The sequence below is a fragment of the Cebidichthys violaceus genome, unplaced genomic scaffold (assembly GCF_023349555.1).
Source record: "Cebidichthys violaceus isolate CVI_PGR_0920_01 unplaced genomic scaffold, fCebVio1.0.p SCAF_7, whole genome shotgun sequence".
NCBI classification, from domain to species: domain Eukaryota; kingdom Metazoa; phylum Chordata; class Actinopteri; order Perciformes; family Stichaeidae; genus Cebidichthys; species Cebidichthys violaceus.
In genome coordinates, this window is record NW_027176927.1 from 8936593 (window position 1) to 8959598 (window position 23006).

Here is a 23006-nt window from a genome sequence, read left to right on the forward strand (position 1 = left end):
GAGATGGAAAAATATCAAGGAGGGGAACAATGATGCTTTAAACACTGGCTCCTCGTCACCGCTGAGGAATGGAGGCAAATCCTGCCAACGGTCGGACATTTTCATTTCAGCGGAAATACATGGAGCGAAGCATATTTGCTCAAGTTAATCATTTTTGCCCCGGTTACATGCGGGCAGGGGTGGGGGGCTGATTGGAGGGCTGTGTGTGTGTGTGTGTGTGTGTGTGTGTGTGTGTGTGTGTGTGTGTGGGGGGGGGGGGTGTAAGTTGTGGAGAGAAGAAAGGGGACCACCGCAGTAGAGTTGTCTACACGGTGGCTTCGCATTTCCCTCTGCGGTTCTCTCAAACCTGCAGCTGAAGTAACATGACTGACACACACACGCACACGCACACACACACACACACACACACGCACACGCACACGCACACGCACACGCGCACACACACACACACACACACACACACACACATGCACGTAGAGTGTACAAAACACAATACCTGTAGGCGTGCAACAATAATAACTCAATAGCGTGAAATTCATTCCACATTCAGTTCCTTTATGTCATACAGATATTCAAACTAGCAGAAGGTTCTTGATGAAAATGTGCGCTGGTATCAAACTGGAGTGTGGGACTCAAACTACATCGATACTTGTATATATTGTAATAAATGCATTCGATCGGGACGGAGTACAAACAACTGGTAAAGACCAGGAGGAGGAAGACGGTTCTGAGCCCGCTTCAGTGCCAGCCTCTTGGTTCTTTCAAGTCTGGTTGGGCCTCCTGGGGTCATAATGTGCCTCTTATTACACAAGCATTAGGGCAATTACGCCACTGGTTTCACATTGGCTTCCCAGAGCCACAGAAGAGCTTGTGGCTTCACACATGGACATTTGAAAGCATCTGCACATTCCTGCTTTCTTGAGGTTGACTTCTTCTCTTTTTTTTTTCCCCACCCCTCTTTCCGACTTTTACTCAGTCCTCAGAATGCTCTGGACCGATGTTCCACTGAGTCGCCTACTGATAACTGCTGCTTGGCAGGAGACTGCTGACCACAAACACACACACACACACACACACACACACACACACACACACACACACACATACAGATATACATGCCTAGAAATTCACACAGGACATGCCTTTGAAGAGCTGTATATATACTGTATATAAAGAAACTCAACATCTAGGTTGCTTTTTCTTCTGGGCAAAAAACCCCATTACAATACAATAACACATTACTATATTTATCATTCGTAATGATGTAACTATTACGTCTAATTTTCCGAAGAACTAAACTGCTGACAACTGTAACAGCCTTACTGCGCAAGTTCAGCTATTTCCAGTTAATTCCTCATGAAAAGAAACGAGACAAAGTGGAGACACACCGATATCGACACAGTATTCCTGATTGTCCACCTGGCCTCCACTACTGCTGTGTGATGGTCACAGAGCGTCCCTGTCAGAGCAGTGACAGCCTCAAACCAACCACACAGGATGCCAGAACATCAACATGTCATGAGCCGGGGGAGAGTAAAGGAACTAAAACACAACAACGCACGAGGCTGGGGCTCCACTACACACAGGGAGACGTGCACGAAACAGATGCACTTACAACATGACAGGGTAACACCGGTAGAATGTGTGTATCGCACGCTGCAGCGGAGCGCAGAGCTTCCTAGGTTGCCGGTACGCGTGTATTCTTAGAAGCCTCATATCCTGCCTCAGGATGAACCATTTACACTCACAATCAGCGAGCCGCGTGGCCAGGCGGTCAACCCCTGGATCAGGCCCTTTTATGAGCGCGGCACAGCTGAGGGCTGATCCCTCTCGCCTCTGTCAGTGCGCATCCCCGACCTGACTGACAGCAACATGCCAAAACACAAAGAGCGCTTTTTCCGGGAAGTTCTGAATTGAGGTCCGTCACCTTGAGTGCCGCCAAAAACAAGGAATGCAGAACTCCAGTCTGCTTTCAACAGCAGCCATGCAGACAGATGTGAAGGGGTGGGGGGACTAAAAGGGTTAACTTCCGATGAGAATAAAAAATGCTCTTAGCAGTTTCCACTGCAGGTGATAGTGAAAAGGTAACCATAATACATAGGGCCCACCCTCTTAGGAGTCTATTACATATAGAGACCCTATTTTACAGTAGAGTGCTGCAGGGATGACGAGGATTTTTGCCATCCCCCACTTGGCTTTTAGCAACCAGTAATGGCACGAGAGGGTGGAGCTAAGTACAGCCAAACGCTGAATAAGACTTTTTATGTGACCAAAAGGTCTTCTGAACATAAAACACACTGAAAGAGTTAAAGTAAGACAAAAACAGGAACAACACCCAGACTGGACAACGCTGTGGTAGCCACCTGTCAATAAGTAGGTAGCCCCGCCCTAAAGCATCCCCTGCTTTATGGTCTGTTTGACTCTAAATGGACCATCATTTACTAAATAAACATCATGCTGTATTGAAGAAGACTTGAAACTAAAAATTTAGACCAAAAACTCATGTTTACAATGTTTTCTGAGGTAATAAATCAAGAGAGAAGTAAAGTCATTTTCTCATAGACCTCTATACAACCAGAGGAGTCGCCCCCTGATGGACATTAAAGAGAATGCAGCTTTAAGACATGAAGCACTGGCTTCACTTTTCAGAACCGGAGGTTTGCGCCTGGTTAGCAACCGCCTTCTTTGAGACACATAAGATACTCGAGAGGGATATTTTTACGACGTATTTTATGTCATAGAAAGAAATGTTTGAAACTGTTCAGCTTGTGTTAACCGCAGACATTGTTTTGGGCATCCGACCAAAAACCCATTCAAAAATTCCTCTGACTTTGGGATGGGGGAACCGGAAGTGCAAAAATGCTGACTCATTCCTGGGTTTTAGGACGCATTCTTGGTGGAATAGATTGGATAGAACACAGGATAGATTGACAATAATTTATCCTCTATGGACGATAGATGTCCATTTTAATTTCATGGCTATCCAAAAGTTTAGTTGGACTAAAGAACTAGAGAAGAACTAATCAACATGGCCGTCCCAATAGCTGCTCCACTTTGTGCCAAAAAAGAGAAGGGAAATAAGTTGTGGTTCACTTGTTTGATTCCCCTGCGGTGAGTCCTACCACCCCTCCTTCTCTCCCTCGTCTCCACTTTCTCTGCACATTACATCGGAATCGTGTGCATAAGATGGCCATAAAAATGTATAGCAGGGCCCGGGCTGGGGTTCTCTCTCTCCTAATCCCCCTAAACCTCTAACTGCAGACTGAGGAATACAAGTGTTGTGGCGCAATCTTCTCACAGAGCGGAGAGCCCTGAGAATAACATCACAGAGGCCACAGATATTTATGGAATGAACCACAGGCTGTACACAGAAGTCAGCAGACACCACAACACAGCACACAAGACCCTGTATACAGCTCGCTGCTCATACACAGCACAAGACGCAGCAAAGTGTAGCGCTGCGGTCAAAAGCTCTCCAATGATAGCTATGTGGATTAGAGGGACGGAGAGAAAGATGACAAAGATACAATATAATATATAGGTAAATAGAGGCAGCATCAGTGATTTTAATATCCATATGAGCTTTACTTCTCATCCAGCTCTAGTCGGACAGAAAGGGTGGTCCGCCTGGACAGCGTGGGCCGCACCCTGAGAAAGGCCGATGGCCTTTCACAGACTGGTTGACTTGATTGAACGCGGCGGTCAGGTACTCTGGTTCGCAGATCAAAGATCAAATCCACGAACATTCATCTGGTTTCCTCCACTCTGCTCTCGTAACATTAGCTCCACAAACGCAAACCAAGTGTCCCTCTCCCTCTCTCTCTCTCTCGCACGGCAGAGGCAAAATGGCGTCCCCCCCCCCCCCCCTTCCAGGAAATCAGCCTGCATGTCATATGATACGCTCGCCGTGTCGCGAGGGAGACAGAGGAGACTATCTATCACACTGAAAAGAACGACAAATATCATTTTGTGGAAAGAAAAAAAAAAAAGGTGAAGGGGGATATGTTCCGCCCTCAAAGCCACAGCAGTATTCAGTGGCTGAGTCTAAACTTCCGGTTCGCATTACGACACGTTGTCCAGAGGGCCGTTTCAACATGAGCCCCGCCGAGCCCACACTCCCAGGCTCATCTGTCGGCTCTGCACTGGCTATCCTGTCTGAATCAAAAACATAAATTCCGGGGCAAGCTTTAATAAAAGGGGGCGTATGATTTACTCTGGGCAGCGGCTGTCCCCTGTTCTTAAAACAATTTGATGTTGCATTAATCCTGAGTGTCAGGGCCATGTGAAATATGTCCGCTGCGTTTACCAGCACCAGGTGTTTCATTTGCTGGACTGACAAAAAAAACAATGTTTATCCTGGCTGACCCTCCGATCCTTGCTTATTTTATCTTCTTCCTCTGTAGGAGAGAGGGAGAACATGGGCGTACAGCAACAGCGAGACAGTAGAGGAGCAATGGAGAGAAACAAAATGAGTTACAGTTGACAAAAAAAAGGTGTAGCTCTCATCATGTCAGTGTGATGTCTCCGTCCTCGGCCTCCCAGGCCTGAACAGAGCTCAGCGGGATGAGAAAAGCCCGGGTGTCAGGAGCCTTCAGAGCCGTTCTTGTTGACCAAATATTTGAACTATTAAGGACTTTACCTCTGTTTGACTTATGTCTTGGTTAGATACCTGAAATAAGGTATGTGGTTAACACAGATTTTAACGTTTTGTTGTACGACATGACATTTGTCAGTAAATATCCCACTGAGATATTTGAAGCTTGAGTCTTAAAAAACACAGTGGCTTCACGTGGCTAAACGCTTTAAAAATCATAACAGCGGTGTTCATTTGAGAGGATTGCTTGCTGAACAAAATGTGTAAGAATCATAAATGTTTGTTTGCCACAGAACTTATTTTCTGCAACAATCCAAAATCCAATGGAAGAATCCTATTGGCTTTTTGTGGAGGGTACCAGTGCCATGCTAGCTTCCTGGTCGGCCTTTAGGCAAGGCAAGGCAAGGCAAGTTTATTTGTATAGCACATTTCAACAACAAGGCAATTCAAAGTGCTTCACATAAAACCATTAAAAGCATCAAAACATAATGCAAAAGAAAAGGAGAACTATGTCATCTCTGCAGCGCTCCATAGGACTCCTCTGTTGTCAGCTTCAACAAACTCTCAGTGCTATTTCCCCCCTTTTCTTCCCTAAAAAGCTTATAATTAAACTGAACTACCATATGATAACTGGACATTTGCAATTAAGGTAACATATCTACACTCACGGTTAGACAATGGTGTAGTACTGAAAGAGATTGCTGTAATAACATGTATTTAAGTCAATATACTCACATGAACCAGCTGAGAGGACAACTAGTTAACCAAACACGCACCAGTGCAATTAAAGAGATTTACTAAGTTGGTTTGGTTTTGCCCACAGTTCTGCGTTAATGACACGCCAGGCATATTTTCACAAAAACACAAAATTTAGAACTAGACTGGGGAGTAGAGATCCTCTGATTATATTTTTTAAATGCCTGAGTGTGGAGACGGAAATAGATGAAGAGAACTTTGATTCAAAGGTCTCATGTGTGGCTGGATAATCCCCACAGACACCACTTTTACTGTTCTAAAATGCTACTTTGCATACTCAAAGTACCGAGGAGCAATGTACTACACCAGCGGGGAGTGACTGAGAAGTTTGAATACATATTGCCAAATGTCACAAAAAAAAAATGTGCCGCTCCTCATTTATGCTGCTCTGCAGTGGCAGCTTATAAAGATCACGTTTACTCCGGTGATACAGATATTACGATCACTGCCAACGTTGCCTCTGAAAGGACTTCATCATTAAACCTGCTCGGCAGTCGGGGGTGTTTTGAAAGCAGGCCCCTAAATCAGCGTATATAAGTGCAGGCCCTGAGTGTCACTGTGTGTGGCCCCGAGCAGATCCTCTCCTCCGCCGCCACCGCAGCGGAGCAAAGCCGACGCACTTTTTTCTTTTGCTGGTGTAAACAAACGGGGAAATGGGGCACTTGGCAGCAGACCGGAGTGAGTGATGAGGCAAGTGTGCACTGAAGCATCTAATGAATCATTTGCTGGGAACTCGGGGGCTTTTTTTTTTTTTTTATGAGGAAAAGAAAGATGAGGAGGACGACAAGAAAGAGGGAGACCAGCTGAGAACGTCAAAAAAGAAAAAAAGAACGTCATTTCAAATGAAAAAGAAAAGAAAGTAAGTGAGCCGCAGCTGTCAGGGAGACGCCTGAGAGGATCATTCTGTCTTTTGCTCCGATGTGAGGACAAGAGATTAGAATGCATAAAACTGGCAGGGTCTCCTAATCCTACTACTAAAGCAGCAGCAGCAGCAGCAGCAGCAGCAGTGAACCCCAGTGACCGGCGGTGAATTTACCGAGGTGTCTGCTGACGCTGTGACAGGTCTGCACCTTGGAGTGGGGCCGATGTGCTGAGGGCCGATGAGCTGCTTTATTCCACACCTGGCCTTCACCCCTCCAGCCTCAAACTAATAACGTAGAAGTACTACCCCTGCTGCTACTGGATGAACAAACAGTGACATCTAACAGTGAGGATTAGCAGATCTATTCATGTCAAAACACTTTATAATGTATTGTTTTGGATATATCTGAGTCACAGAATCAGGATCTATGGAAAGAGACAGTTTTTCAAATGTTTTTTTTTTTTTTTTTGATGCTTTGAGCTCAACACGCCGAGTGCCATGTTCCCATTATAATGGTGAGATACCTCCAACACTCCGTAACTCATAATAAAACAATCTAGACTGATAAATAGTACTACAGGTAAGAGGACAAATACACAGTTTATTTCATTTTGGGGTGAACTATCCCTTTAAGTTCAGTGAAAAGTCATAATTATTGATGATATGTGAAGAAGGACATTTTCTCTAAATCTGCATCACAGAGTTTGACAACAGTTCTCACAAATACCATGCTAACTACAGAGTGACAGTTCACCACAATTGCAACTTGTTGGTTTTAAAGCACATTAGAGTGCTAGGAAGACGAGTATCCAAAATGTTGTAATGCAAAACAGTTATTTAGTCAAAGTCTAATTAGGAACTTCATGTCTCTTCAAGAGCCCACAATGCAGCAGAGAGAACAACCTTTAATTCTGTGAAAGAATATTGTAAAAATATGGAGCCATTAACCGTAGAAGGCAAACTAAAATACGACTGCTCTCCCAAAAGTTTTTCTGAGCAGGTCAATCCCTTACTGTCAGGTAGTAGGAGAGAGTCGTACAGCCCCCCCCCCCTCTCTGGGGGCTTGTAGCCCTCACATGACAAGGATGTTACTAGAGGAGGAGAAGGGTGCATATAGCGGAGTGCCAGGGAGTTTTATTAGTAACAGGCAGGGTCCTGGCTTTAGCGGGCTGTGTTTATCTGCGGAGGGGAGATCCCCATCACAACCACTTATTAGGACATACATGTGGGCTTAGCCAGGCAGCCATTCAACAGCAATAAGGGGCTTGCTTACTGACCACAGTGTGCTGGGACTGGGACCAGTCTAACCGACACGAGAGCGAGGGAACGGGGAGGAAATAACAAATAGACACGGAGACAGAGAGAAATACAACAATAGAAAAAGAGACATGGGAGGTAAAAAGGACAGCAGAGGGGGAGGAAGAGTGGGAAGCAATGGATGGACGGGTGAAAAAGAGCTATTATGACATATACAAATATTGCAGCCAAAAAGAAAGTCTGCAAGGGAAGAAGGAGAGGAGGAATACAGCGATATTGGGGGGAGGAAAAGGGGGCATGAAAAGAAATAACAAAAGGAAAAAGAGACAAATTAAGAAAGTTGAGGGAGGGAAGGAAGAAAGAAAGGAGGGGAGGAAGAAATGAAGGAGGTGATGAGGAATGATGGAGAAAGAGTGAGGAGAAAAGGGGAGTTGAAAGAAAAAGCTGCTGATGAGAAAGAGAGAAAGAAAGAAAAGATAAAGCAATAAAAGAATATGGAGAAAATAAGGATAATGAGGAGTTACATGATGGGGGGGTGTAACTGCTAAAGAGGTAGAGTGAGTTATGAACTCTAGAGACAAACATGGGATGAAGAAAGAAAGAGGGACTAGACAGAAAAAATGCTCCAGACATATTTTGGAAAATGTGTGAGAAAAAGACACAGGAGGAGCCGTGGATGCAGCCACATCACGTCGACTTGGCCCCGCATCATCGCTGACGCAGCGGCCGTGTCTGCCGTCACCGTGGAAACGCAGGCATGCGCGCTAATCCAAACAGAAAAACAAAAACATATTTTGCGGCGGTGGGATGCTACCCCCCCCCCCCCCCCCCCCCCCGAGTCTCCCTCGGACAGACCATGAGGTAACCGGGCATGTGATGGAATCTGGAGCTGTGTCATCGAGGTGTGGGGATGTCGGGAAACTGTGCGGGATATTTTAAGACACAAACACACGGAAACATGTGCAGACACATGGATGCAAGCATGGCAAGCAGGGAGGGACACAAATAAATCATCTTTCATTATTTCAACTTTCCTTGGAAAGTAATTATTCAAGAGTTTTAATTTAATGAATTTACTCCTTTTGTTTAGACAGCAGTTATTAGGCATATCTTCTTCTCAGTAATAGAGTAAGATCCTTCTGTATTCTAACAGCAAACACTGAGTGCTGTTGTAAAAATCAATATAACAGCAGCATTTAAAAGCAATTTTTTTAAAGCTTTCGTTGCATTAAATGTTTTTTTGTTTTGTTTTTTTTTTACATATTTTACTTGTTTTTAGGCAGAGAAAAACTGATTTAATAAAAAGAAAAACTGCTAAAACACAATAAAGCAATTTAAATACATTTTCACTGTAGTTGATAAAAGGTCAGTATTGGACTAAGAAAACGGCAAAAACCACCCAGACACTTTCACGTTTGTCTTTCTGCCCTTTAAAAAGGGGGACACTCGATCTCCACATGCTACTTCAAAAGAGCGGTCCCCATTCACTGCGGCATACAAGAAGCTTTCAATTTAAGTGTTCCATCAGTGAAAAAATCTCATTGGATAAAAAAAAGGAGAAAAACAGAGCGAATGAGAGGAGTGGGGAGTAAAAAGATCAGTGAGATTTTTACTGAGGGCCCAAACCACAAGAAAGCCAGGGGCTGAATGTATGCTGGACATTCCCCGAGCCGGCGCTCATGTACTTGGAAAAAGCCCGCTTTTTTTGGAGGCAGGAAAATGATTTCAGCTGTGTAAATTGACAGCGGCCTTGTAGCCGAAGATGGAGAGGGAGAAGCAGGGGAAAAGCCTGCAGCTCCGTGTCATAATTCCTGCTTAGCGGAGAAGCCGCTTGGGGGGGACCGGCCTCCTTCGGGGGAACAAGATTCAACATCACATGATCAAATGAAGCGGTGTTAATTGTTACCAAATGAACCTGGCGCTGGATAACAGCTTAGCTTTAGCGGCTCTACAGTCACACAGGTTTATTTGACCTTCTTTGAGGAAATCCATCCGAGCTAAATGATAAATACACGCTGTGCCCTGAAAGTTTGGAGGCTGGAAGGGAAGCCGGGGAGCTTTGAAGTGTGTCAGAGGCTGGTGTTAGTCGAACAGCGTCGAGACGCGCTCCGTCAGGGTGTTTACACACGCCGGCTATTTTAGCCTTCACTCTTCGTCTTCTCTCGCAGGGTGGTATTACAGTAAATCCTGCTTTTAGACGCCACGAGGCGATCATTTCATGTACAGTAGACAATAACAGCGCGGCTGCTCGGATCAGTCATTCAATTATGACAACGGATGTAATTAGTGGCGGGCTTTAAACAGAACTGCAGCAAATGGCTACCGGCACTCACAGACATATTTCTCCTCATGGCCACGGTTGGTTCCAGATTGTAAACACACATTGGTTTGCATGATTACAGACTCCCACTCTGACTTTCTCTATGCGACCTGGGGGAGCACACGCAGAGGATCTCTCCGCGCAAATGAAGCACGTTGTGGCGTTTTCGGCGAGTCCCTGATCTCGGGGTTATCAATCATGTGACCCCGTGAGTGCAATCGACCCACAATTGCAGGGCAGATGTGAACGGGGGGGAAGGTGGTGAGGATAATGCACGGTTGGACGTGGAAGAATGAACACAGAGAGCGGTTTGACATAATTCCCGGGTTTCGCTGCAGAGATGGAAGTGGTGGCTCTGAGCTTCTGTGTGTGGAGGTTAAGCCAATGTGGGCGTGTTTGTACACATGGCCATGCCTGCTCCAAGTGTTTGTGACAACGGTGTGCATGTGTGCATTGGTGTGCGCATAGGTAAAGTGATGCGGCTGTGTCCGTTGCACATCTGGGAGTGAATGCACGACTGAGCGCACAGCGTTTGTCCGACGGTGTGCGTGCGGAGGGGGGCTGCGCGGTGACGTGTTCGCGTCCAGGGCGGAGCGTCGTGCGAGGCGACCCATGCCTACGAGCAGATGTGGGCACCACAGCCGCATGAGCCGTCGGCCCTCTAACTACCACAGGCGGAACATTACTGGCCAATATGGCAGTACAATTCCATGGCTGGTCTCACTGGTTTTTTGGGACGAAAAAAAGTCTTGAGAAAAACTCTTTCCATGCCCACAAGATCGTCATTTATCATCTGACATGATAACAACACGGCGAACGCATCAACAAAATAAATCTAGGGAACTGTTGCTGTGGAAACAGAGTAGTTACTACCCGTTAGCCGTGCTAACTTGCAACAAAACAAGGAGCAAACATTTCAGCACAGCGTGGAACTAGAGGGGATGAAGAAAAAGACAAAAAAACACTCCCCAAAAGTCCCGGCAAAACAGTAGCTATGGTTACTGATCAATACCATCTCTGCTCCAATACATCAAACAAGCAAATGAGAGACTGTGAGGGAGATAGCTTGGCTACTCTGGAAGACATGTGGACAATGTTGGACAGAGTGTGGTATTCCTCCCCATCTTGATGGCTACAGATTGTCAGGCATGCACATACTCCCTCCTCCATGCAATCTCCCTGCATGTGACACTTCCACCGACCGGAGGCAGCACTGAAGCCTAAAGTGGCCTCTCCCCCTCCTTTTGTTGACCTTTTCTTTCTTTTTCTTTTTCTCCACTTCACGTCTTGTGTCAGCTCACATCTCACTTGCAGCTGCACAAAGCATTTGGCACCACCTTTATCTCCCTCATTACATGTGTTTGCCAGCTCCGTATCTGCCCGTTCACACAACTGCTCTCTCTCTCTCTCTCTCTCTCTCTGAGACACACACACACACATACACACACACACACACACACACACACACACACACACACACACACACACACGCTGTGGGGCTGCGGTTTTTGAGGCAGCTATGACACAATCCAGATTCTTTTAGCTGCCTAGAGGAAGGAAAATGTGTTTTGTGCAGAGCTATTTCCCTCAGAAGTCCAGATTTTCCCTGCCTAGTTGCTTTGATCCACATGGCACGGTGGAGGTGGAGTGTGTGTGTGTGTGTGTGTGTGTGTGTGTGTGTGTGTGGGGGCTTGTGTCAACAGTCTTGTGTTTCGGCTGGAGGCCCCGGCAGACCCCCAAGGTGTCACTCACTGCTCCCTGTCACTGCTGCAGCAGCTGGACCGCTACGTGGCGCTGTCACTCGCTCTGCTCTAAAAACAGCCGTAGAATTTCACCCGTGACACCAAAACACACTTGCCTCACAACAGCTTTTATGGAGTGCGACTTGAGGTCAAGACAAATTTGAATAGCACCTCCAATGGACTGTGGTCAAATAGCGAGTGTTGTGGAGGTCTAATTCTACCAGAGGCGTGTGTTATTTTCCTCAAAGAAGAATGTGTGAGCGTGATGAGGTGTAATAACAGAAGAGGTGTCGGAAGCCAGAAAGTTCAAATGTGTAAAAGAAGGAGAGGGAGACTCTGAGGTAGACCCTGATAAATATCCTGCACATTATCTTGAAGCCAAGGAAGAAGTAGTGAGAATAAATAAATAAAATGTGGTGATCTATTTTCTCAGTCTGATCTACATCATTTTCTCTCCTGTGTTTATGACTTAAGAACAGGTGAGGAAAAAGGCTTTTTAAAAGGCCAGGTAATCTGTGTTAGTTCCTGATTTGTTTCCATTTGTGAAACAGGTGGAGCAAGAAGTTTTGGCAGGTGATTTTTGTTGTTGTAGGTGTCAGGATCCTTTCTTCATGCCTTCTAAACACAAGGTACATATATACTGTGTTAGAAAGTTACTTACGTTCAAATTCACCTGGAAGACAATATGAATGCTTTTAGTCCTCTTTAGATCGTGGGGTAGCGGAGCACTTAAGCCTCTTGTGGCAGAAATTAGTATTACAACAACAAATTATTTTTTTCTTTATATCAGTCGTAAAAAATGAAACACCAGAATTTGTTCTCACTTGCCTATCAGAGCTTCCATATTAAGCAGTGAAACGGAGGACGGCCATACAGGATGTGCAAACAGAAGAGAAAGAAAATACCATCGGTTTAAAATTGGTATTAATGTGTATAACATGTTTTTTATCCCATTAGAATGTAATGCTTACTACAGAAATTACTTTAATAAAAGCCATTTATGGTTGGCTTTAATTTGATTTTCTAATGAAAACATTGAATATGATTTTTTTTGTCAATTACAGGTTGTAGTTAGAAGAGAGTTGGTCTTACTGGTAGATGTCTTTCCTCAGCACAGTGCGGGTCAGAGGGTTATCAGCCTGAGGAGCCATGCTGAGGGAGCCCAGCTTTAAGACCAGGGTGTCCTCTCTTTTCACCTGGGGATCTAGAGGGAGGGACGGACACACACACACACACACACACACACACACACACACACACACACACACACACACACACACACAGCCACTTTATTAGGTACACCTGTACAATCCAAAGCAACAGTTCTGCCATAAATTGTACCACATATATAAATGTTTTTGCTGAGCGCTGTTTATGATTTTATTATCTATTATTGAGGATGTAGTTTCCAGTAGTGTTGTGGGGGGGGGGGGGGGCAGAATATTAGACAACACAGTAAAGTATATATATAAAGTACATTTATCCTACATGCACAATTTTACAAATGCTTAAACAAATGTGAACACCCACAGTGCACACGATACACAAACATATGCAAATAATGTGGGACATGAAGACAAAACACTGCCTTACCACTGTTAGTCATTACTACAGACAGACAAGGATTTGATATTCTGTAGGAGTGTATATAACTGTGGTCTGTTCTTCAGGACCTCAACTATTTCTCATAGCAAATGTCTAATGTGGTGGCTCTGCTATGTCTGGTCGGCCATGACGGGGACTTTCAAACAGGCACCACAGACTAGAGGAATCGAAAACACAGCCTGTGACCTAACACTGTCCCATTGTTTGTTTTCCATGTGAAAAAAAACACAAGCGAGCGCTCAAAAGCGACAAGATCTCGTCTAACCTGACGACGCGTGTTTGTTCGGTGAGCCGGGGCAGAAGACCCGGATCACGCTGGTGTTGATGTACATGAGAGGCAAACACCGGGAGGTCAGAGTGTGGCTCCTCATCGGCTGACCGGCTGACTTCCCGCACTCCCTGTAGCGCCTTGGTAGCGTGGCCTGAAAAGACATCAAGATTCATAATTAAGATCTTAATCATGAGTTTTGTTGTTTTAATGGCTGTTTCAGATGGCAAAAAAGTAAATAAATCCTCATCATGGAGTAGCCTAGCAAACTGCAAGAAATGTCAGTTTGAGTTCAAGGTACATTTGTAATTATAAATGCCAAATGATTTTAAAATGATTTTATATTTTGTGTTTATCTGACTGACACTATAAACCTACTATATATTCCTCGGTCTCTCAAAGTACTGCAAAAATGAATCTAACAAAGCATTCAATGTGGACATTTATTTATGCACACATAAAAATGAAAATATAAATGATTCGTTGTTGAGAAGCCTTGAGATGCTCCAGGAACTGACAGACACTGTTTTCCTACCTGGAACACCCCCGCTACAGTAGCCAGTAAGGGACAGGACAGCACCACATCGAAGGGCTGAGCTGTCAGCAGGATCTCTCTCAGGTACTGAGGTGAGCTGTCCGCCAGAGGATCCGTGGTCAGCCGCTGGCTGGCGGTGCCGCCGCCGCCTCGCGACGAACGCTCTGGCCGGCTGGTGAGTTTGTGACGGACGTTTTTGGTGACGGCCTGGGTGTACGTGATGGACAGGAAGCCGTGCTGCTGGTGGGAGCCCTCCAGGACTTTGGCTGCAGTCTGGCCAGTGGTCAGACGGAAGAAATCACACTGATGATTGGTGTCATGGCACAGAGCAACAGACAAAAAAACTGTTCTGTGTTGTTTCAGTCTGATTTCTTGGCTGACATTCAAGCCTGGCTAATAACAGCATACCTCTTGACTTTACACTATCAATACTTTTTGAGTAAAAATTCTCCAATCAAGCGACTTATCTAAAATCTTCATCACGAAACTGGGCCAGATACAACAATGCTCTACTCAAAGGAAAAGACTTAACCTCAGCCAAAAAACCAGGCCCCTTTGGTCCCATACACAACTCTAACAAGCCAAGCTGAAGCTAAAAAGGGTTTGAGAACAAATGTGTTTTGTATAGTAAGTTAGATTGGATCCACACACTTTATGAGAAGCAGAACATCTTATTAAAGCAATTAAAAGACTGCAGCTGAACTCTGAGGAGGAATTATTTCAGATTGATCACATTTCCAACCTTATGGGTGATTTGCAAAGCGAATGCAGGGTAAAAATCACTTAAATACCCATAGAGTAGAAGAAAATAATCTCCAACTGTTGTGTGATTAACAGAAAGGCAGATCTGCTTAAGACATCGCTGTAAAGTCTGCAAAAACATCCAGTAACAGTGGACTTTATAGCTGCTAAGAAAGTGATTTATGTCTATGTGTAAATGTCTAAAAGAATAACATCTGCACCATTTCTTAGACCTTCTGTAATAAATGTCAGTAAATACATACAAAACAATACGTTTAGAGTACATTCCTCAGAGTTCAAGTGCGTTACATAAGTACCCATAGAGGTATTTTCCTTCAAAGCACTGTGTAAATGATTTTATATATTTGTGACTGTTGCCATGACTTTAATTATATAAATAATAAATAGCACTGGCTTCTGAAACCTCTCTGAGGAGCACACAGAACCTGGTTGAGCCACTGTTACTGGAGGTTACGCAGGGTCAGCTAAAAAGGAGAAGAGCCGGATTCTTACAGGAGGGAAAAAGCCAGAGAAGTGGCTGAAAGATTCTTGCTTGCTGACGGGTCGAACCAACACAGTGCGTCTGTTCAGCTTGTCAGTGCAAGAGAGCACCACTCCTCCACAGCCGCCCGAGCTCCGAACACCCTCCTCCGAACTGGAGGTGAGGAAAGGAAAGGACAGAGGAGGTAGGTGCCGAAATGGACAGAGAAGGCAAGGAGTCACAGGGAAGGGGGCAAAGAAGATAATGATTTAAATACAGATAGAGAGGAATAGGGGGAAAAAGACAGAAAAGCATGAAACCTCAAGATCATTTTGGAAAAATGAAATATAGAACTGATTAAAACCAAAAGGAGTAGCACCAGCTTGAACCAGCTGACATATTGTGGAATGGTCTTATACGATTCAGTAACAACAGCATTAAAGCAGCTGTTGAATTCTGGGATGAGCAGCATGTTGAATGGAAAAAGTAGGCTACAATTTAAAAGCCCTTAAAATCCCCAACCTGTACACCAGACAAGTGCTGTTGACAAATTTCATCATTTAATCTAGTGTACATTATCTCATGCTTAATTCAATAATGCTATATCCAAACAACCCACAATGTGTCAAATATCACAGTTTGGTCAGTTCTCCTCTGTTTAACACCAACGCAGATGCAACGTTTAGCGTCTGTATGCGACGCACCAGGCTTAAACTCATTACACGCTCTGAACAACGGATGGGAGCGAGACACACCGGTGAGAGCGGTGATGGATGGTTCACACAAACAGACTCCTGGACAAGAGACAGCTGTTCTTTACACACGTGAAAAACTTAAAGTAAACTTTTACTTTTTTTTTTAAGTCAGTTGTTAGTGTCCTTTGTCACGTGAGTCGTTACTTATGTGTGCCGTGGGCTGTAAATGTCATTAGTCAAAAGAGTCATTAGTCATGTAAGTTGTTGGTCAGGTGAGTTGTTTGTGCCGTCGGTCACATGTTGTTAGTGACATTAGTCACGTGACTCATGGGAGTCGCTAGACACCTGACTAGTTTGTCACTCTCCAGTCACGTGAGTTGTAAACCTAACTTCCTGTGAAGACAGAAGTTTATTTTGAAAAGACACAGTACATGTAAATCTTTAACGAGCGTGTATTGACACGGCGTCCCTGACACTTCCAAGACTGACATAGTGTTACAGTTTAAAGCTGAGGAACTGACCAACCGCTGGTATTTGAAACATTGCAGTGAGAATATGCTGATCCAACACATTACCATGCGTTAGGTACCAGTATAAGACCATCCCCAGAATAAGAGTTCATCAACAAGAGAATGGAGGCCCATATATTAGTTTCCTCCCCCCCACACACACACACACACACACACACACACACACACACACACACAAACACAAGAATGCTTGTCACCAGATTTCATTGGCTTGATTATCTAGCCAATCAGAGCCACTGGAGAGACAGGGGAATGTTATGCCGTAAATTGGAATAATAATAAAGTTTTAAGGTGTATCAATTTATCACATTCGAGTACACCTTGCGTTATAGCCAAAAACAATGCTTTTCATTTATTTTCCTGTCTGTCCAGCATGAGCAGAGATGAATGACCTCGATCAGGGGCAGCAGAACGGCAGAGGCACAGTGTATACAGGCCTAAGGGCGGCTGCTATGTCTGGTTTGGGACAGACAGGAGCCTCACCACGGCTGTCTCCTTGCACTGCAGAATGAGTCCTTCATAGTGGTCAGAGTGAAAGCCCTGCCCTGGCCTGGAGAGACACACAAGGCCACGCTTAACTTGGGCAGCTGGGAGTACTCACACTGTTGTGGCAAGGGACTGATGATATCTCTTTCATGGCTAAATTACACTCAGATAAGCAAACCACACGCTAATACTAACAGTTTTATCAAACTAGCAGCGGAGGCACACATTGAGACTTAGATGCAGGTTCATTATGTATGGGAAATTGACACTACTATTACATTTTAGACCGTGCTTTGAGATAATTAAAATACAACACGCGTATTAACATGGGGAACTTATATGAACATAAATCAGGTGATGCATGATTAAGATCTGTGACAATCGATTTCCTTTTTTTGTTTTTCATGGTGGCCCTCCGTAAGCAGCAGAAAGCACCTGTGAAGCGGACATGAAAAAGGAGTTAACAGTAAGACGGACACAACAGTCATCACTCCGATATGCAGCACGACACAAACACTATGCTACAGTATAAAATACAACACACACAGAGTTATAAAAATGACTGCAGGATGCCAAATCATGCGCAACACATGTATGGCAAAAAGTTTCACACAATGGGAACGGTTCAACGCCATCTGCATCATATCTTTTACGCCCCCCAGCAGGATACTGAGAGCTCATTGAGAGAGAAGGCAACTTTCTGTGTGAATATCTCTTTTGTAATCTCCCTCTCAGCTGTAAGAGTGACTAATACACATGGACCCCCCAAGAGCTCTTCATCCCCCCCCCCCCCCCCCCCCCCAGTTCCAATCCAGCCATCCTTCGCTCCGAGCCATTTGGGGAACAGCTGGAAGACATCAGCTCCAATCTGTGTGAGCTGCTTCTTGGAGCCAAAAAGGGTGAACTGTCACCGGCCGTCCTCTCTCTCTCGGGGGGGTGGAGCACCGTTGCTAAGGGAGACCTGGCTAAAACAAGGAGAAGAAGCAGCTTCCTAATTTCTAATCTTCCCACTGGAAGGGAAGTTGTTCACCTCCTCCATGATTAGAGAGCCCACACACCTACGGCTTCCATGAGCGCCCACCTTTTCTTTTTTGGTCCACGTCCTTTTTTGATACAATCAGAGATTCAATTATATATATTCACCTCACACATTTGCCTGCCCTATCTATTATTCCATTCATTTTCCAGCAGTGAGACAGCCCAAGGCCAGATGAGACGTTTTTCTCTGTCAGGCTCGATTTAATCGGACCCACAGCACACAAATAACCTGGGCTGGGTGATGACATACCTAACAATTATCTGCTCAGAATGATTAATATGGACCCTGACCCCAGTGGGCTCTCTTGTATAGGTGGACGACACAGATTAGAGTGGGCCAGGAGCCCTAAACAGCCATGACTAGAACCTGGCTTGGATGATGGAGTGCCTCCTTCTGCCAGAACTTTGCTGAGTTTAAAAAGTGTGTTGAGACCACGTTGTTAAAAGCACATTAAACTGAAATAACCTAGAAATAAGTAAATTGACCCATTATCTACTTAGGGAGTCATAGAGGTCTACTAAAGAGATTACGGTTTGGCTCCGTCTCAGAAGCAATTGGACACACACCTGTGGCAGGCAGAGCAGTGTGATGTAAAGACCCGAGACACCTTTACGCTCTAGAGCTGTCTAACCACTGACACTGTCCTGGCTTAGGTTGATTCTCCGCACAGGGTGGAAAACATGTGGCCTGGTCATAAATCAACCGACTGCAGCGAGACAGGGAGGTCTGCAAGACGATCGGCGAGTACACGGGTGAGCTGATTTTAAAATCTGGCAAATCACAATCTGCATCTATTATCTTATCAGCGGCTACAGCATCGATAGCTAATGACGGGGTTTAGTCCGGGCCCAGGAAGGCCCAGCTCCCCTTCACTGCCTGGCTCAATCCAGTGAAGGAGGGACCTATGGGAACACGTCTACTCGGGCACGTAGGCACACAGACCCGAAATCACAAGCAACATGCCGGAGCGTTAAAGATCGCTGTTTCATTATCTCCTCAGACGGAGACAGAGGGAATTGCCTCCTGCTAAAGTGGTCCCTTCCCAACAGAACAAGACCTCAGGCACGTACACGCTCGGAGCCGCTGACTACATCGCGGAGGTATGTGATCGAGGCAAGGTGGAAGGAATACAGGAAAAAACAAGTATTTTGATATTGAACTGAGGCCGCCCTTTACTGAATGACCTGTGTGTAGGGTGTGGGAAAAAATACATAAATCTTTAGTTACAGCTTCAATTCCCCCATGCTGCAGTATGTTCTTTCATAATTTCAGAGCAAAATGATCCCATTGGAACTTGACATGGGGAGAGATTACCGTGAGGATGCAGTGGAACAACGCCCGGTGGTTTTCCTCCCCCACAACATGTTGATGTTTCTGTGAATCGATTCAGACACTGAGACAGACCCAGAGTAAATGACTGACGCACAGTACGGACTGAGCTCTGCGTTGTGAGTCAGAGTCGGGTCAGCCCTGAGCCCGTTCTACGCGTCTGTCTAGTTGGTTTCATCTGCCCGTTAGTCCGTCTGCAACAGCTGTCTGGAAAGACGATGGTGATAACCCCAAATCCGCCGTGTGAGCACAAGTGGGAACAGATAAAGCGTCAGTGGTACTGGTGGTGAAGTGCGTGTGTTTGGACGGTGAGAGCAGAAGTGAGCGGGTGCAGACCGACAGACCTTGATCTGGAGGCATCCGTCTGTGTCATATGATTTCAGACCTGGATCACAGACTGAAGATAAGAAGTGGACATAGTTGTCGTGACGTCACCCAAAGGTTCGTGGACTGCCATTTAGAAGCCTCGAATTCGGCGATTTGGCCGTCGCCATCTAGGAATACGTCCGTCGCCATCTTGGCTTTTTGCAACCGGTCAATGGGAGTTAGCATATTTGGAATGCGGAGGAGTGATGTAGAGCAGGTGTATACGACTCTGGTAGAGTCGTATACACCTGCCCCGCCCTAAAGCATACTCCTCTTTATGGTCTGTTTGACTCTAAATGGACCATAATTTACTAAATGAACATCATGCTGTATTGAAGAAGACTTGAAACAAAAAATTGAGACCAAAAACTCATGTTTACAATGTTTTCTGAGGTAATAAATCAAGAGAGAAGTAGAGCCATTTTCTCATAGACCTCTATACAATCTGACTTTACAACCGGAGGAGTTGCCCCCTGATGGTCATTAGAGAGAATGCAGGTTTTCAGACACTTTCGCATCGGCATCACTCTTCAGAACCGGAGGTTGCCACCTGAACTGGATGCATATACGTGTTGTACATGTACACAATGTACTCTACCTGCATCTGTGCTGGTCGATGTTGAAGCTGCCAACTTTACATTTGATCTTTGTATAAACATCCTGGACATCCACTGAGGCACTCAGGTCTTCTAGTTCGCCGATGACACAGATCTCTGACAGAAACACACAGAAAAACATGAAGTGAATCACAGTGGAAAGACACTCATTAGGCAACTTCACTGTTGCCGTCCTCTGTTTTTGTTGAAGTATGCCGTATGGCCATCATTGTGCTTGGCAGATGCAGCAGAACTCGGAACTCTAGGAAGTTCCGACTGTGTGTGTGAAAATCATTCCAGTGGGCAAAAACCTGCACTGTATCTAACCATGTACAGGTCCAGCCTCTGGTCCTGATCCAGTGTGTGTGTGTGTGTGTGTGTGTGTGTGTGTGTGTGTGTGTGTGTGTGTGTGTGTGTACAGTCATTAAAATGTACATGCGTGCGTTCCCCAATGCACCTTGTGTGCAAACAAACCCGCCCACTTCAGGCGACGTGAGTAAGCCTCACAGGCGAACTGATTCACTTTGTACCGCGCCGAGCCCTTCAGCTTAACTGTTGCTGCGTCCCTCTCATTGTTTCCACAAGAGAAAGTCCCACAATCACAGGCTGGCTTGGGGAAAATGGACTTCATGCATGTGAAACTATGGTTGTTGTTGTACTGTTGCCTTGCGGTGGTTCTGAGAAAAAGCGCAGAGGTTCCCAGCGGCTTATTAAAATTGAAACACAAGGCATGTCAGCTTTATTGTGGATAGCTTGTGTGGAAAGAACTCTCCCGAGCTGTGAGATACTCAGAAACTTACGGTCTCCGAACGTGGTGTTGATATTGATGTATGAGTTTTTTTTAAACCCAGCTTGTAAGAGCACTGGAAACCCTTAGTCTTAGATGGTTCATCTTAAAAGAAGAACACTGATTTGTGCCTTTAGCGGAGCCTTCTGGAGACTCATGCTTGAATTTCTACCTCTAATCTTCCAACACATAATGGCATATCATGAGAGCCCAGAACCGATGCTTCTTGGAGTGGCTGTTTTTTTCCATTTCTCTGGAGAGACGAGAATCTTATTTCCTTTTGCAGTTGAAAAACACATTACATCATAGCAGATTGTCTGCAGTCATATCTGTGGCTTGCTTATCTCCAAGAATGTCCGTGTGATATTAGGCATTTAATGCATCGCCTGCACACGACTCTTGTTTTTAATAACATGCCTAATGTGTTGCGCGCAGAGGATCCAGCGAGAAGGTCAATCTCGCAACTCAGATGGCGCACATTAAGCCCAAATCCGAAAGCAATGCCTATTTAGGATGTCTCTAAGTCAAACCATCTCTGTGAGGTCCTCCAAAACATTCCCTTTCCACCATTCAAAGACCTTAAGCCGGCCGATCTGCTTGGCAGATGCTAAATATTACAGCCACCAATTAAAGGTAAATCTAGCTTTTCATCGCCGCAGTAAATCTAAAGGGGACAAGAGGCGGTTCGCTTGGGATTCATCATCCATTTATTTATTTGTCTTTTCCCCTCCAATCCCTCTTTCTCCTCCAGCTGCTTTTCCCTTCCGAGTGCACAACATGTGATCGAGAAAAGGGGCGGGGGGGGGGGGGGTGGCTTTAAGTGTCCATGCAGCAGGACTGTAAGAACTCTGAGCAGCTTCCTGCACCCGTTCACACGGACACATTTGTAATACAAATTTATTTTTTCTTTTGTCTTATTACACAGATTTATTAACAATTAACATTGTTAATTCAGGAAGTCACTGCTCATAGTTCTTCGTCAATGGTTTTATACTTCTGTTGCTGCTACCATGAACATAAAGCAATTATTATGTGTTTCGAACATAGACTGTATATAAGAAGTGGACGTAGCCGTAAACCCATTGGTTTGTCAACTACTGTTTTGAAGCCTCGAGTTTGGCATTTTGGCCGTCGTCATCTTGTGTTTTTAGCAACCAGTGAAAGGAAGTGACCATATTTGGAGTGATGCCGTGGTAGAGATGCCGTATATGACTCTGATAGCTACCTGTAAATCACAGTAGCCCCGCCCTAAAGCATCCCCTGCTTTATGGTCTGTTTGACTCTAAATGGACCATAATTTACTAAATGAACATCATGCTGTATTGAAGAAGACTTGAAACTAGAGATTGAGACCATAAACTCATGTTTACAATGTTTACTGAGGTAATAAATCAAGAGAGAAGTTGAGTCATTTTCTCATAGACTTCTATACAATCAGAGGAGTCGCCCCCTGATGGACATTAGAGAGAATGCAGCTTTAAGACATGAAGCATTGGCTTCACTTTTCACAACCAGAGGTTGCCATCTGGTTTAGCTGTGTATTAACAACTAAGAGACTACTACTACTAAATAATAAGATTCATTGTATTTGAAAAGAAAAAAGAGCAGCAGGTATCATGAGGAGGTTAAGTCTACAGTACCTGTACCTGGTTAAGTCTACTGTACATGTACCTGGTTAAGTCTACTGTACCTGGTAAAGTCTACTGTACCTGTACCTGGTTAAGTATACAGTACCTGTACCTGGTTAAGTCTACTGTACCTGGTTAGGTCTACTGTACCTGGACCTGGTTAAGTCTACTGTACATGGTTAAGTCTACAGTACCTGTACCTGGTTAAGTATACAGTACCTGCACCTGGTTAAGTCTACTGTACCAGTACCTGGTTAAGTCTACTGTACCTGGTTAAGTCTACTGTACCAGTACCTGGTTAAGACTACTGTACCTTTTCCTGGTTAAGTCTACTGTACCTGGTTAAGTCTACAGTACCTGGTTAAGTCTACAGTAACTGTACCTGGTTA

The 23006-nt window shown here is 44.9% G+C and overlaps 1 protein-coding gene across 1 annotated transcript in view; it reads right to left on the reverse strand.

The window, feature by feature from the left end:
• LOC137891619 (intermembrane lipid transfer protein VPS13B-like) overlaps positions 1 to 23006 on the reverse strand; it is a 333991-nt gene that overhangs the window by 131573 nt on the left and 179412 nt on the right. Inside the window, exons 27-31 of the mRNA XM_068736332.1 lie at positions 20205 to 20319; positions 15194 to 15335; positions 13940 to 14212; positions 13402 to 13558; positions 12624 to 12735 (exon numbers count right to left, since the gene is read on the reverse strand). Coding sequence (XP_068592433.1) covers positions 12624 to 12735; positions 13402 to 13558; positions 13940 to 14212; positions 15194 to 15335; positions 20205 to 20319 — 799 coding nt within the window. The remainder of the gene's footprint in view (positions 1 to 12623; positions 12736 to 13401; positions 13559 to 13939; positions 14213 to 15193; positions 15336 to 20204; positions 20320 to 23006) is intronic.